Source organism: Aulonocara sp. 'chitande type north' Nkhata Bay, linkage group LG3 (genome assembly GCF_057382095.1).
Source record: "Aulonocara sp. 'chitande type north' Nkhata Bay isolate Kocher_YH1m ecotype deep benthic linkage group LG3, A_spYH_male_GT1.1, whole genome shotgun sequence".
Taxonomy (NCBI): Eukaryota; Metazoa; Chordata; class Actinopteri; order Cichliformes; family Cichlidae; genus Aulonocara; species Aulonocara sp. 'chitande type north' Nkhata Bay.
The window spans coordinates 35579269-35595460 of NC_141346.1; the positions used below are offsets into that span (position 1 = coordinate 35579269).

At 38.4% G+C, this 16192-nt stretch overlaps 1 protein-coding gene across 1 annotated transcript in view; it reads right to left on the minus strand.

The window, feature by feature from the left end:
• Positions 1-7552: 7552 nt before the first annotated feature.
• Positions 7553-16192, minus strand: part of LOC147335374 (Fc receptor-like protein 5) — a 43899-nt gene continuing 35259 nt past the window's right edge. Inside the window, exons 8-14 of the mRNA XM_086278477.1 lie at positions 11565-11672; positions 11432-11447; positions 11246-11331; positions 11005-11055; positions 9587-9646; positions 9298-9357; positions 7553-9144 (exon numbers count right to left, since the gene is read on the minus strand). Coding sequence (XP_086134603.1) covers positions 9056-9144; positions 9298-9357; positions 9587-9646; positions 11005-11055; positions 11246-11331; positions 11432-11447; positions 11565-11672 — 470 coding nt within the window. The 3' untranslated portion in view covers positions 7553-9055. The remainder of the gene's footprint in view (positions 9145-9297; positions 9358-9586; positions 9647-11004; positions 11056-11245; positions 11332-11431; positions 11448-11564; positions 11673-16192) is intronic.

Consider the following 16192-nt stretch of genomic DNA (forward strand, 5'->3'; position numbering starts at 1 on the left):
ATGGATGGATCGAATAAATAACAAAAATCTCAAACAACACTATCCAGAATCTTAAGCCATGTTCCATTTCTTTATAGTTTTAAGGAAAATGTAAAATTGGTGAAATGACATAACATGTATAAATATAAATGGAAATTTAGTCTACAAGTTTATAGTCTACACCTTCTATGTGTTTATGAATCAAAGTAATAATAGGTTAATTGAAGAACAAACAATTTAATGAACATCCCATCTCCATCGTTTTCTAACAGGAAACTGAGTTCATGTTGTTTCTGCCTCAAATAACTCGTTTAAATTCTAGACTTTGAATTTAGTCTAGAAAAGTCAACTCAGAACCCAAAACTCAAGACTACTGGAGCAGTGTGGCATCATCTTGACAGAATGGAATAAAAGGCTTAACAACATCCAAAGAAGAACTTTGAAAGACCTCCAGAAAGACCAGAGAATTTTTTCTCGAGACTATTTTAACAAATACAAGAGGAGTAGATTGCTACTGTCTAAGGGCCTGTTGGCTGAAAACCTGGTACAGGTTTTCAGCCAACAGGCCCTTAGACAGGCAGCCAAAATCATCAATGACCCCTCCCACATTCTTCACCCCGCATTTCAATGGCTCCCCTCTGGGCGACGCCTCTGCTGCATTTCCTGCAGGACTGAGAGGAGGAGAGCCACCCTTGTCCCCAAAGCCACTCTGCTTTTTAACTCGATAAGAACATTTCCCACACCCATAAACATAAACTACTCTACACTCTTTTTATACTACTGACACTTTTACTCACTTACAGTTATTTATTCCCCTTTAAGTCACTTAAAGGATAAAACTGTGCAATCTTAAAACTGTGTATATACTGTATATTCTGTGTATTTTTTTTATCTCTCTGTTATTACCTGTTTATGCTCTGTACTCATTTTCAATGTCATGCTGCTCTGTTGTATCTTGATTGCCCCTCGGGGATAAATAAAGTCTTTCTGATTCTGATTGTTGTTTATACCTTTAGTCTTTTGTGCTATCACTGTAAGTGAAAAGGGAAAAGGTTAAGAAAAAGAAACAAGTAAACTCAGATTAGCTGGATCACAGTCAGAAATGAAAAGATTGTTTTGCCTTTTCATATGAATAAGTTTTTAAAGGGGTGCATCTGAGTGAAAAAGAGATATTGTTGAATCAAAGTAATCACATAACACCAGCTCATTGAAATGACAGGATGAATAAACAAGCTGACCTGCAGACCAGACAAACTTTGGTTGACTGTGATCAGTGTGATACTGTGGGTCTCCTCTTCCAGCTCTGCACACATATCCTGCTGTGTGTGTCTGTCCATGAATGATGTAGGAGTCCTGTGCAGTCCCACTGCCATCAGGTAGCAGCTCATAACTGGAGGATTTCTCTGATAGATCAGGAACAGCTTTATACCAGTAGAAGCTCCATCCTGCAGACGGATGTTCAACCTCACAGTTCAGAGTTACTGAGGCTCCAGGACTCAGCCATGATGGAGACACAGTGAGGACAGGACGGGGTTCATCAACTGGAAAAACCTTTTCACATAATGACAACATGTTACAGCGTGAATATGATATACTTTATTTTTTTTGTGTGGCTTCAGCCCTGAATATTCTCACTAAAGCTCCAAATATAATTCTTTATCTTTACATTTTTGTTTTCATCTCTTCTGCTGATCCAATTCAGGGTCACAAGGTATTGGACCACATTCTAGGCAGGTCTGTTACCCATTCACATGTACCTACAAGCGTACCTGCGTATGTACCTACAATTTACATTTGCCAATTAACCTATTCCCACTAACTCTCTTGACTGTGGGAAGTATACAGGGAGTGCAGAATTATTAGGCAAGTTGTATTTTTGAGGAATAATTTTATTATTGAACAACAACCATGTTCTCAATGAACCCAAAAAACTCATTAATATCAAAGCTGAATGTTTTTGGAAGTAGTTTTTAGTTTGTTTTTAGTTTCAGCTATTTTAGGGGGATATCTGTGTGTGCAGGTGACTATTACTGTGCATAATTATTAGGCAACTTAACAAAAAACAAATATATACCCATTTCAATTATTTATTTTTACCAGTGAAACCAATATAACATCTCCACATTCACAAATATACATTTCTGACCTTCAAAAACAAAACAAAAACAAATCAGCGACCAATATAGCCACCTTTCTTTGCAAGGACACTCAAAAGCCTGCCATCCATGGATTCTATCAGTGTTTTGATCTGTTCACCATCAACATTGCGTGCAGCAGCAACCACAGCCTCCCAGACACTGTTCAGAGAGGTGTACTGTTTTCCCTCCTTGTAATCTCCCATTTGATGATGGACCACAGGTTCTCAATGGGGTTCAGATCAGGTGAACAAGGTGGCCATGTCATTAGTTTTTCTTCTTTTATACCCTTTCTTGCCAGCCACGCTGTGGAGTACTTGGACGCGTGTGATGGAGCATTGTCCTGCATGAAAATCATGTTTTTCTTGAAGGATGCAGACTTCTTCCTGTACCACTGCTTGAAGAAGGTGTCTTCCAGGAACTGGCAGTAGGACTGGGAGTTGAGCTTGACTCCATCCTCAACCCGAAAAGGCCCCACAAGCTCATCTTTGGTGATACCAGCCCAAACCAGTACTCCACCTCCACCTTGCTGGCGTCTGAGTCAGACTGGAGCTCTCTGCCCTTTACCAATCCAGCCACGGGCCCATCCATCTGGCCCATCAAGACTCACTCTCATTTCATCAGTCCATAAAACCTTAGAAAAATCAGTCTTGAGATATTTCTTGGCCCAGTCTTGACGTTTCAGCTTGTGTGTCTTGTTCAGTGGTGGTCGTCTTTCAGCCTTTCTTACCTTGGCCATGTCTCTGAGTATTGCACACCTTGTGCTTTTGGGCACTCCAGTGATGTTGCAGCTCTGAAATATGGCCAAACTGGTGGCAAGTGGCATCTTGGCAGCTGCACGCTTGACTTTTCTCAGTTCATGGGCAGTTATTTTGTGCCTTGGTTTTTCCACACGCTACTTGCGACCCTGTTGACTATTTTGAATGAAACTCTTGATTGTTCGATGATCACGCTTCAGAAGCTTTGCAATTTTGAGACTGCTGCATCCCTCTGCAAGATATCTCACTATTTTTGACTTTTCTGAGCCTGTCAAGTCCTTCTTTTGACCCATTTTGCCAAAGGAAAGGAAGTTGCCTAATAATTATGCACACCTGATATAGGGTGTTGATGTCATTAGACCACACCCCTTCTCATTACAGAGATGCACATCACCCAATATGCTTAATTGGTAGTAGGCTTTCGAGCCTATACAGCTTGGAGTAAGACAACATGCATGAAGAGGATGATGTGGACAAAATACTCATTTGCCTAATAATTCTGCACTCCCTGTATAGAGTAGCTGGAAAGAATCCCCACTGAGGAGTGTACAGAGCACTACAATAAAGACAGAAACTTCAGACATTATCAAACTAAAGACACTCAAATATGAAATAAATAAAACATGAGAGTCCTCTGATCACATGACCTGAAATGGTACAAATGACTGATGCTCTGTTCTTCTTACTAAAACATGTTTATGGATCAGTATGAATCAAACAATAGGAGTCAGTGATGTACTCACAGAATAGGCCCAGCTCACAGAGCAAAGTGGCTCCCATCCTCACATCCAGCAGTGACACGTCTGAAAACTTCTACAACTTTCTGTAAAGAGAGAGAGTGAAGCAGCAGCACAGCAGATACCAAAGACCTGTGAAGGAAACAAAGAGGTTTTTTTTTAACTTCTTCCCTCTCTTACTTCCTTTTTACACAGAAATTACAACTCAGCAAGGTGGGGTTACTTGGAAAATCTATCAAACAGGTACACAGTACAAGGGTAATATACAAACAAGTGGAAAAACTGGGAGAGCACATGTTTTTCTTTGGAAAAGCAAACTTTAAAAAACAAGCAAACAGTTTAATCCCAGGATTTCAATTAACAAAACAAAAAAAAGAAGGAAAAATAACAATTCTGGCATTTTGTTTGTTTCCATTATGGTTGGCGCCACATATAAAACACCAGGACAGGAACACATAATGTACCACACACAACCATAACTGCTGGCAACTTATGTAGGTGACATCATAGCCTTTATGAAGATTCAGCAGAGAAATCTAAATCAGCCATTATTCACAGTGTCTACCATAAGGCAAATTAAATGCTTATATACCATAACAAGGCTGAATGCACTGTATGCTGATGTGTTAAATTGACTTTTTCATAAACCATTACTAGCATCACACAAGTGTCTCATCTTTGCCTCCTACTTGTCTGCTTGCTTTGTTTGATAGGAGCTTTATCACCAAAAAAAAAAAAAAAAACTACCCTTACACACATTTGTTGTTGGGTCATTAAGGTAACATTTGAAGTCTACAAAACACATATATTAGATGGGTTCAAACTGACATAGAGGTATAACTGCAGAGATTAAAAAAAATATTAGCAAACCAGACAATAGACTGTTATTTCCCTCCTGTCATCGATATGATCATCCAGTAGGCCACCACTGGTACATCGCAGTCATAAACTGCTGGTGCACACTAATCACCAGCACACAAAATCATTACCAAACACAGCAGCTGTTGGTAATCCTGCACTTTTTCATGCAAGAGTTAAATCTATAAGTAAAAATACCTCCCTTTAAATTTTAAGCTGAGCTTTATGAATGTAAAGTGTCCCACAAATCCAAACTCCTTTATTTTTTATTTTTTTTCTTCTCCTTTCTGATAATTATGAGACATTTTGTGTTCTTTGCTAGTCCCTTTCTTATTGTTGAATCATGAACTCTGAACTTAACTTAGGAAAGTGAGATCTACAGTTCTTTGGATGCTGTTCAGTCGTCTTTTGTTGCCTCCTAAGTGAGGGATTGATGCGCTCTTGGAGTAATTTTGGTAGGCCGCCCACTTCTAGGACGGTTTGCCACTCTTCCAAGTTTCTAAATTTTTCCCATTTTTTTCCCAGCCTTAAAAATGGCTTTGTAACCCTTTCCAGACTGATAGATCAATGAAGGATGTGTTACTTTTTGAACCCAGCTTTCCAAAAAATGTAAGTTAATTCATGATTTATTTATTTATTTATTTTTTGCCTGTCCCGTTTGGCTCTTTTGCCATCAGAATTATTGCCTAAAGGCGAAGAAAGATGCCCAACGGATTTACTTTACCAAATGGACCATCTCAGCCTTGCCGTAATGGTCCATTTGATTCACCTTTTATTGTTTATTTTATTTTATTTTCACTTTGCTAAATACGGAAAAAAAGGGGAAAAGCAGAATGATAAACCCACTCACAGAGCACTGGGGAATATGTAACAGGGTTATTTACAGCTAAGTCAATAAAACAGAGGCAAAGCAGCAGGTGAATGCATTAAAGATTTGGGAGAGGCGGTGTTCCAAGAGTAAATACACACTGTTGTTTTAATCTCACAGGGCTCGATACACACAGAGAGATTTGCACAGACAGACTGATTAATTCAACGTAAAGAGAAACAGAAAATCATGCAAGACAGAGGATGAGCACGTACCTCACTCACACAATAATATGGCAACAACTGAGTGTCTGCTTCTGTCAGTCTGAAATAGTCAGCTTGATGAGCAACGAGCTGTACATCAGTATGATCAGCTGATCTTCTACAGGTTAGCAGCCAGTGAGGAGGCAGAGACAATGAGCGGAGCTACCTCTGTACAAAGGTAACACACCTCCACGAACAAACACAGACAAGCACCAACAGGAGAGAGAGAGAAAGAGGCCAAAGGCCATCGTGAGAGAAATTCAGGGACCGTGACAGGGAGACTGTTTGGTTTCTGGCAGAACTATGTTACCATGGAACTACACAGAAGACAAGGTCTTCATGTCAGAGAACAACAGTAAGAGGTGTCTCCTTCTTTCTCTGTTGTCCCTGTGATAGACTGGTGACCAGATCAGGGTACACCATGTCCTGAACTTATAAGATAAGATAAGATAAGATAAAACTTTATTAATCCCTCGGGTGGGTTCCTCTGGGAAATTCTATTTCCAAAAGCACAGCACCGACAGAAGTTACAGAGTTACAGAATATTATATATATATATATATATATATATATATATATGTATATATATATATATATATATATATATACATATATATATATATATATATATATATATATATACATATATATATATATATATATATATATATATACATATATATATATATATATATATATATATATATGTATATATATATATATATATATATATACATATATATATATATGTATATATATATATATATATATATATATATATATATATATATATATGTATATATATATATATATATATATATATATATATATATATATGTATATATATATATACACAAACACACATATATATAAATACAGAGACATATATAAATAAAATATACGAAGGGGATAAATAGAATAAATAGGAATAAAAATAAAAATACAAGTGAATTGCACATTTCAAGTATCTTGTATCGCTATATCTAAGAGGTATAAGTAGAGAAACTAGAGGAAGGTGAAATAAAGTTTGAAAGCCTAGTCTAAAAAAAGTTAAGAAAAGGTGCGGTGTTGCATCTTGAAAGATGGCACGTGGAAGAGGTTCTAGCCCCTCTGTGACCCAAGAACTGGGAAATTCTGACCCACAGAAAATGGATGAATGAGTAGAAGACTCACACTGAGCATTTTGTGGTTGCACAAACAGAACAGGATTTCACAGAGAAGCCAAATAAGAAATGATAAAATAATAAAGGGCTTTTACATGAAAATGATTGAAAACAGAAGTCACGCCTCTACTTCAGTTAGAGGTGAGACTAACTTATTGGGTGTTTATTTGTAAGCTGAGAAGAAAGTCAAAACTTAATTTATTATTATGATTTTAGATTGATGTACCGCAATTATTAGTGTTTTTATATATTACCTTTGATTCATCATATCTGCTGTCTAAACGCTTTGACAATCCTGCTCCTTGTTTTAAATCCAAGAATGAGACAATCTTTTTATATTTACAGGAAAATACCAGATAATGTATTTTTTCTGAAACTGAACAAATAAACAAACAAATAAATAAATAAATACTGTATCACTGAGTGCGTCTAAAGAACAAGTACCTTGATCAACATTAAGGTATCAATAGTTGCAAGACTGTGGGACTTGCAACTTGGGATTAGTATCTTACCCTCGGATATTTAGCATGCAGATTGGGGGAGGCAGAGATCAAACCACCAACCTTCTGATCAAAAATACAATTATTTGTTGGTTACCTCTGAAAATTGATATCAGAGGTATATAGGCTCCTATTTTTAACAGAGTAAATCCTATAGTCAGACTGTACATAAAGTTATAATTTCTGTCCTTTTCTTTCCATGTACAGTTGTGGGGTTTATGAATATCCCCACCCTAAGATATGTATGATCTGATACCACTTTACTTCCTTTGCTGGTTTAGAACACAAGCATTTGAGTCAATTTAAATCAGTTTTGTTTATTTAACAACAATTCACAATAACAGTCACCTTAATATGCCTTGATTTTGTAAGTTAAACACCCTGCAATAAACAACAAGCACCTGGTAACAGCTGAGAGGAAGAACTAAGTTTGACACTGACAGAAAATAAAACTGCCTCTGCAGGCAGCTTACCTAAAATAAAAAGAACAAAAAGTTGATCTTTTCCTAAAACTGTTAAAAGAAGAAAAACAATTTTATAGAAATATGTCAAGTGATGCTTAATTCATCCAGGAGAAAATAAACATGTAAACATGTGTATGCTTATCATAGACATCAAATGATTTTAGACAAGACACAGAAAACATCTGTAAATATGCACTGCTCAAAAAAAAATTAAAGAATTACTTTTAATTCAAGTAAAGCATCACACCACTTAGACATCTCTGCTCTGTGAAGTAGCAAAACATGCAGTTAACAAAAGGTGCATCCCAAATCAGGAATCATTTTACAACTAGAGGTTACTGGCATTTTTTCCTTTCTCATATTTTCTGTCTTTTTCACTAGTTTTACTTTTGGCTAGAGTGATCATCGTTACTGGTAGGATGAGATGAGACAATCCCTGGATGCTACAGAGGTTGTACAGGCAGTCTAGCTTCTCTAGGTTGCCAGTTCAATGCGTGCAATTGTCAGGTTTGCTAGCACAGTCTCAAGAGTTTGTCACCCATTGTCAGATCCTACGCTGGTGCCTGTGGGTCCTGGGTTTTTTCCTGGTATGACAATGCCGAGCTTCATGTGGCGAGAGTATGCAGGCAGTTCCTGGAGGATTAAGGAATTGATACCACTGACTGGTTCCCACACTCGCCTGACCAAAATCCAACTGGGACATTATGCTCCTCTCCATCTAAAGCTGCCATGCTGCAGCTCAGACTGTCCAGGAGCTCAGATGCCCTTGTCCAGATCTGGGAGGAGATCCTCAGGACACCATCATCTCTTGTGGAGTATGCTCCAAAATTGTCAGGAAAGCATACAAGTCCATGGAAGACAAACTGACTACTCAGTATAATTTTGAGTCGGTGCAATGAAATTTCAACAAAATGGTCTGCATCATTTTTTTTTCACTTTGATGTGTATCAAAATTCAGCCCCCTGTAGGTTGATTATTTTGATTTCAAGATGTTGTTTATTTGTATTTGTATTTATTTATTTATTTATTATTTATTTTATTTATTTAGCAGTGAACATGTAACAACACTTGCAGTTCAGTGAATGTTCATGTGTGCGAAGCATCCTGGTCTCAAAGCCAGATTATCACTTGGGCTATTATGATGAAAGATTTTACTTATTTTACTTTATCTTATAAAACAGTGCATAATCTCAATTTCTCTAAAGCTCTCTTAAATTCAAATGAAACTCAGTTTTGTCACTGATCCAGTTGGTTTTGCAGATCTTGTTATTAATCTGAAAGAAATGATGCAGCATAATTCAGTCATTAAAGGTGATTTGGAACTAAATTTACTCCCTAAAAACTTGAGTACTTGAGTTCATCGTTACAGCAACAAATCACAACATGTAAGCTATTTTATTTCTGCACAGTTACCCAGAGCTGTTTGTGATTTAACTTCAGAATAAACTGTTTCATCAGCTGCTGCAGGAGCTGGTTTCCCTGCAAAGAAATGATTTGTCAAATGTCATTGCAAGCGCCTCTTTGTTCAAAGTGACAACTTGATTTATTTTTACAACTTTTTCTTCTTGTGTAAAACTAATTAAAACTCGAAGCAAGCATGAAATTAGGTACTTATTTGATTACTTTACTTACCTTTGTGTCTCTTCGGTTTCGCATTATTGTAATTGACCTGTGCATACAACAGGCTGTCATCTAAAAGAAGATGGACAGATGATCAGGATAAAAAGCTTCAGTTCAACCCTCCTCCACCCCTGGTCATTAAAGTCAGTGACTCTATAATCCAGTGAGGGAAATTTATGTATTTATGTAACCAATATCATCACTACCCTCTTAAAATGATGAAATAATAGTGTAGTCAATGAGGATTGCTTGATGCATAAAAAACAAGAAAAAAGAAAAAAAATCTTATTACTTCACTCACCGTTGTCTTTCTTGGTTTTAGCTCTATCGTGGGAGACCTGTGCATACAACACACTGCCATCTGAAAGAGGACGGACAGATGATCAAGATAAAAAAAAAAGGGTGAAGTGTGTTAATTTTTCATTACATTCATATCTCTGTCAGTCGACACCACACTGATCATCTAAACCTATTGAAGGTCTATTAAAGATGAGATGTTTCTGTCATGTTTAAAAACATTTCTATGAAAACCTGTTAGCCCTCAATTCAGTTTCACATCAGCTCAACCCTCCTTCATCCCTGCTCAGCACGACCCTTTCACTAAGCTCAAATCCAAACCTTAAGGATCACTCTTCACTTTTCCTCCATCTCTGTCAGAACCTAAATTCCAGGGAGGGAATGTAGCTCATACCATTTATGTCCTTTGAAAACAATAATCTGATCTAATCAACAGCCTCCTCACATGTTTCTTCTATTCTCTTATTTCTGATAAGAACAGGGTTGAAATTAATTACATGCAATGCTTATAGGTGAAAATAATACACTCACACTAATATAATAATAATGTTTATTACATATCTACATACCTACATGCTAGATAGTACAGAGGTAAAAAAAAAAAAAAGGAATTTTATTGAACTATACCAAAATCTACCAAACCGACATAACACAGAGTGAGATAAACATCAAGAACAACAATTTGTCTATTTAGGAAGTGTAAACCCATCTGAATCCGTTTTAGCTGCTTTGGTGCAAATCAAAGTGACAAGAGGTGCACTGGAGAGGCAACAACAAGGCAACTGCCAAAAAATAAGTGTTTGTACAGGTGGTGGCCACAGGTCATCACTCTCTCCTTATCCCTCCTGACTTATTTTTCTCTAGTTTTCCTTTGTACTACTGTCCACCTGAGTGGCACGTTGCTGGGCTGTGGTATTAGTTAAGGATGTTAGTCTCTCAGGTTATAAACAGGGAGTCTGTTTCTTATAGTTTGACCAGAAACATGCACATGCTGCTTGGTTAAAGCCCTTATGGCCCTGATGCTCAGCTCTGCTTGTGTTACAGATCATCTTCTAGTATGCCACAGCACTTTCCTGAGAGTGCGCTAAATGTGTCGCCCTGAACGAGCTGGTCTACCTGAATGGACTGCAGGTGGTGTACCATCTCATGCTACCAGTAGTGACAGGAACACCAGCAAAAAGCAAAACTAGAAAACAATCAGTCAGGAGGAATGAGATGGATTCATAAAACAGATTCACAGTGGTTTACGTTTTGTAGGACAGACTGGTCTTAAAGTTGAACTGACCCTGTGTTACACCAGAAGGACCAAGTGTCCAACTTCTTTTTCTTCTTATCTGTGTGCAGCTGATTTCTAAAACTTCCATGTTTAAACATAAATAATCACATAGTCTTCATATGTCAATGCTACTGTATCTACTTTACCATTTTGTGTGTCACCGTGGTCTTTGATTGATTCATAAACACAAGCATCACCTACAAAAACAAGCCAATGATAGATTGAAAACTGAAATTCTTATGTATGAATCATCTTCTAAATCAAACTAGAAACAGATATATTGGACTTTGAGTTTAAAATCTGTCACTAAATAAATAAATAAATAAATAAATAAATAAATAAATAAATACAGCAACAACAACAAAACTTGTCATGGATCAGGCTGACCTTGAAGAGTAGAAGCATGTCGACTGTGTTGAGCTTCATCCTTGATCACGTGGTTCATTGCAGAGCTCTGATTTGTGCTCCGAGTCCTGGTTGAAAAAAAAAAAAAAAAAAAAGTAGTAAACCTGTAGATTTAATAAGAAACACAGGATATACTTCTAGTACAGGAGAGGGGAGATTTTAACCAACCTGGTAAAGAATGAATCTGGAAGAAAAGAAAATTTCAGTGTTATATAGTAAATTCTTCTGGTACATGGAGTGTTGAAGTTACATATGTGAATTTTATTATTTACTTTATATTCAGTTCAGAAAATGGTCTCACCCTTTTTGAAGCGACACAACAGCAGCAGAAGAAGAATCAGTAAAATTCCACAAACAAGTCCAACAATCAAAGGAGTGAGAAATGAAGAGCTTTCAGGCTCAGGTGCTGCTGTAATAATACCAGGCTTTAATTAGACGTATTTATACAGATTCATCCACATAATTTAGGAACATTTTAAAACATAAAAATATAGTACTATTTACAATATCACTATTCCTAATAAAAAGTGAAAGATTGCACTTGTTTTACACCATCCTGCTCTCTGGTGATTATTTACCTGAATAGCGATACAAAAGAAACTTTGATCTGAATGTCACATCACCTGTTCAACACTCCTTTCTCATATCATTTTGATTAGTTTGTCATTTCTATGGAAAATCACATGAGAAAGAAAAAATTATCTTCTCAACCTTTAGTAGGGCTGGATTGGACAAGAAATTGGCCCTGGCACTTTTGGCCCAGGTGGCCCTGCGTGATATACGTATCATACATACTTATATATGTGACAGTTCACTATTAACAGTGGCTGATGGTCAAAGTAGGCATTCATTTAACTGGAATCCTTGAATCTTGCTTCCTAATTATATCACTCCATCTACTTTTTTATGGCTGGTGCTAGCAAGAACAGCCTCCTGAGTCTATGAGACCTGGTTACTGGATGTTTCTGGCTCCAGGCCTGGAGGGACATACAATACAATTACAATACAAGTTTTCTTATATAGCACATTTAAAAACCAGATGTATGCCAAAGTGCTTCATGGAAACCAATTAAGAGCAATAATAAATACAAGTAAATAAACTAATAAAATAAAATAAATACAAATAAAATATACTGACAGGTGGGAGATATAACTAACCAATGATATACCAGGCATAGTAGGCACGAGCCCAAAGGCTGAAGGTTAAATGATAAAAACATTAATAAAAGCAAAAAAAGCATAATTAGGAAGGGAGACACTCAAAGATTCAGGTAAAAATGAATGGCTACTTTGACCACAAGTCACTGCTGATAGCTAAAGTGTACGTTTAGTTAGCAATCATGGTAGGCTCCATGGACCAAAAATGCCAAGGTTGATTTTTTTGTCCCAGTCCAGCCCAGCCTGGAGCCCAGAGTGACAGGATATCCTTCAGTAATGGTGCGTTCACACCGAACGCGATAGACGCGACCAGAGCTTCAGGTTTACATGTAAAGTCAATGGAGGAGCGCGATGAAGCACGACTGGGGGTCACGCGAAACTTCAGAAGCAGATTTGCGTCGCGAAAGCGCTTTTCTGCCTGATTCGCGGAGCCAAGTAGCACGACTGACACGTTTGAAGCACAAAGTAAAATCCACACTGCAATTTGTGTGGTGCATTTTGTGCATTCACGCTTATCTCATCTACCGCTCGAGTTGGAAAAATCTGAACTCCAGCGTCAAGTCGCACCGCGACAACCAATCAGGGGCCTGGTGATGTGATGCTCTGACCTAGTTCAAAGGGGCAGGTCCAGCCAAAGCCATTCATTCTAGCAATCAGTAGTTTTCTGATGAGGCAGCAGGCTTTCCACGGCAGAAACAATGTTCTTATTTTTCTCCTCCTTCTCCCTGAGGCTCTTCCACTTTAAGCTGGGTCCTTTTTATTCCCACCTCTCTGTAAATAGTTATATTTATGTTTAATGTTTTTCTGTTTGAGCATCTTAATATTATTTCAAATAAATTTTTCTAATGAGTAAAGTGTAAGTCTGATTATGAGTCTGACTGTCAGGATAAATGACCTGCTATTATCCAATGACACATCAGCTTTCCGGTATCTTTTGCTCATTTCTCCTCCTCTTCTTTTCTCTTTTTTCTAAACTGAGGACCTGGGCCCTATTTCAGGAAGCCGGTTTAGTGCAAACTCTGAGTAAGTATACCCTGAGTTAACGAAAACTCTGGGTTTTCGGTTTCACAAAGCGAGTTTAGATTAATTCTGAGTGAGTTACTATGACGACACACTCCGTGAAGCTAACCTGCCCCCTAGCAGGTTTACTTCAACTAACCCTGACTTTCTCCGCCTCTTTGTCGGAAACCTGACTGTAGGAAGTGTCAGACATGGCGTGCTCCTTCCTTGAAGAGCCAGTAGATGTTGAAGCCCAAATCCTCCGCAGAGCTCTCCGCCGGGAGAGAGTGATTAGAGCGCGTTTGGACATTTTATCATTTCCTGATGATTTCCTGTGTGAACGTTACCGTTTTTCAGCACAATCTATAATTTATTTGAATAACATCCTCAGGCCTAATATTGCTCATGTGACACATCGCGGACATCCTCTCAGTTCTGTACACATTATTTGTATTGCACTTCGGTTTTTTGCAAACGGGAGCTTTCTGTATAATATTGGTGACGCTGAGCACGTTTCCAAGGCTACCGTCTGTCGGGCAGTCAGGAATGTTACAGTTGCACTGAAACGTCTCCTGTACTCGTTTGTGGTGTTCCCCGGTCATAGACCCACAAGATTTATCAAAGAGGGATTCCACAAAATTGCAGGTATCAGGATGAACAAAACTTAATTCATGATGTGGTGATACTTGAACTAGTGATGGGACGTTCTGTATCGAGGCTTCGGAGCGTGTGTCGAGTAATGGAGGGGGCGTTTCCGCGAAGCGCGTATCGAGGCTTGCTTCATTTATGGGAGGAGCTGAAAATGATGACGTCCGAAGCCTCGCTGCCCGGCTGTACCACGTGACTGGTTCATGAAGCGGTTCGAACTTTGCCGCAAATAATCATTTTCCATACTGCCAGCATAAATATACACAGTATACTGCCATCACTACAATATACATGTTTTACACACTCCTTTTGTTGTTGACATTTACAGGCTGTGTGCAAAATGCCACACTCTTCAAATTCATGCCAGCTATTATTTTTACGTCCAGTAGGTGTCCTGCTAGAGCAAATGAAGCTTCATGAAGCTTCGCGTTGGGGTGAACCAATTGGATGAAAAGCTCCAGTGCTTCATGGGGCTTCATCTGCCCATCACTAACTTGAACTACTACTTAAATGTTACATTTATTCTCACGGTTCCCAGGCGTGATTGGCTGTACAGATGGCACTCACATTCCAATCATTGCTCCTTCAGTAAATGAAGAAGACTATGTGAACAGGAAGTCTTTCCACAGCATTAATGTACAGGTACATAGTTCCCTGTAGCATTTCAAACTAACACATTATTTCATTATAGTAATGGATGCTAATTTGTGTTCTCTGCACTGTGAAGATCATCTGTGATGCTTATCACAAATGTGGAAGCTAACTGCTCAGCCTCTGTGAGTGGTGGTGGTGGAGGACCCCCACCTGTTTTTCGGGCCTCCGCTTTTTTTCTGTTGGCTATAACGGGTCGCATTTGAGCATACAGAGTAAGCAAATATGTACTTGTAATGTGCTCAGATAATTTCAATAAGTGCTTACAGAGGGGAAATTAATGTAGCCTCTAACTGCAATTGATTTACATAGGACAAACAGACCAAGCACTATGGCTCATAATACAATTACACCTTACCTGTTTGGACTATATTTTTATATTTCATTTTTACTTGCTGCCAGGAATGTTTGGGGCCTGTTGGGTTGCACCTGCGCTCAAATCACATCACAAAATAAAATGTATAAAATAAAAAATAAAATAAAATAAAATAACGTGTCAAATGGGTGGAAATCCCTAGATCAATGTTTAAATTAACACTCACGCATTGACTCTGTCGGCTATGTTTTGCCATGCATGCTCCCTTTCTTTTGCAGCTGAGGCTGTGTTACTTTTTTTCCGCATAATTTGCATGTTATCGGCATATGCTGCCATCATCAGAATTTTGGCCTCAAGCGCTGTAAAATACATTGACCGCGCCTTCTATCCCTCCGTCTCCATGGTGACTCGCTTAATCTGTGCTCCACTAATCAGGGCTTTATGTATCCTCGTGCGCGCGCTTAACTTGGGGTTAAAGCAACTCCGCGTTGACTGAACTAATTGTTATCAGCCTTTCTGAAACCGAATATTCCGAGTTGGACAGTTCGGGGTTACTCAACCCTGCGTATCGTTTTTCACTCTGAGTTTTCTAAACCGGCTTCCTGAAATAGGGCCCTGGTGACTGATTTCACACAACCCAGGATTCAAATCATGAATACATAATGGGCTTGGATTTACAACATTATGAATGAAATGTGCTCTATTTGGAAGCAGCCGGCCCCTCCTCTGTCAACAGGTTGTGTGAGACTTTAAATCCTCAAACTGTAAATTATAAATTTTACATTGTTATTGATCCCTTTACCCCGAGTCCTAAAGTGTGTATATATTTTTTAACTCTTCTTATATTTATTGTTTGTTTGCTTGCCTCGTCGTCTCGTCTCTCTATATACTGGACTGTATGTAGTGGAGATGACAATAAAGTTTACTTTGACTTCAGCAGGCACACCGAGGGCTCTCGCACTCGCCTTTCGTGTATAGAAAAAACATCGGTGCAAATTATAAGTCTCTATCATTTTGTTGGTTTGTTTTTATTTTGTTTTATTTTGCGAGTTGGTTATTAGATGCTGCTCCAGCCAGTCAGAGAATCCCCCGCCGCCTCGCCCTCTCCTCCCTGTGCCGCTAAGCAGCAGGCGCACCTCGCAAACGGAGGACGCCTC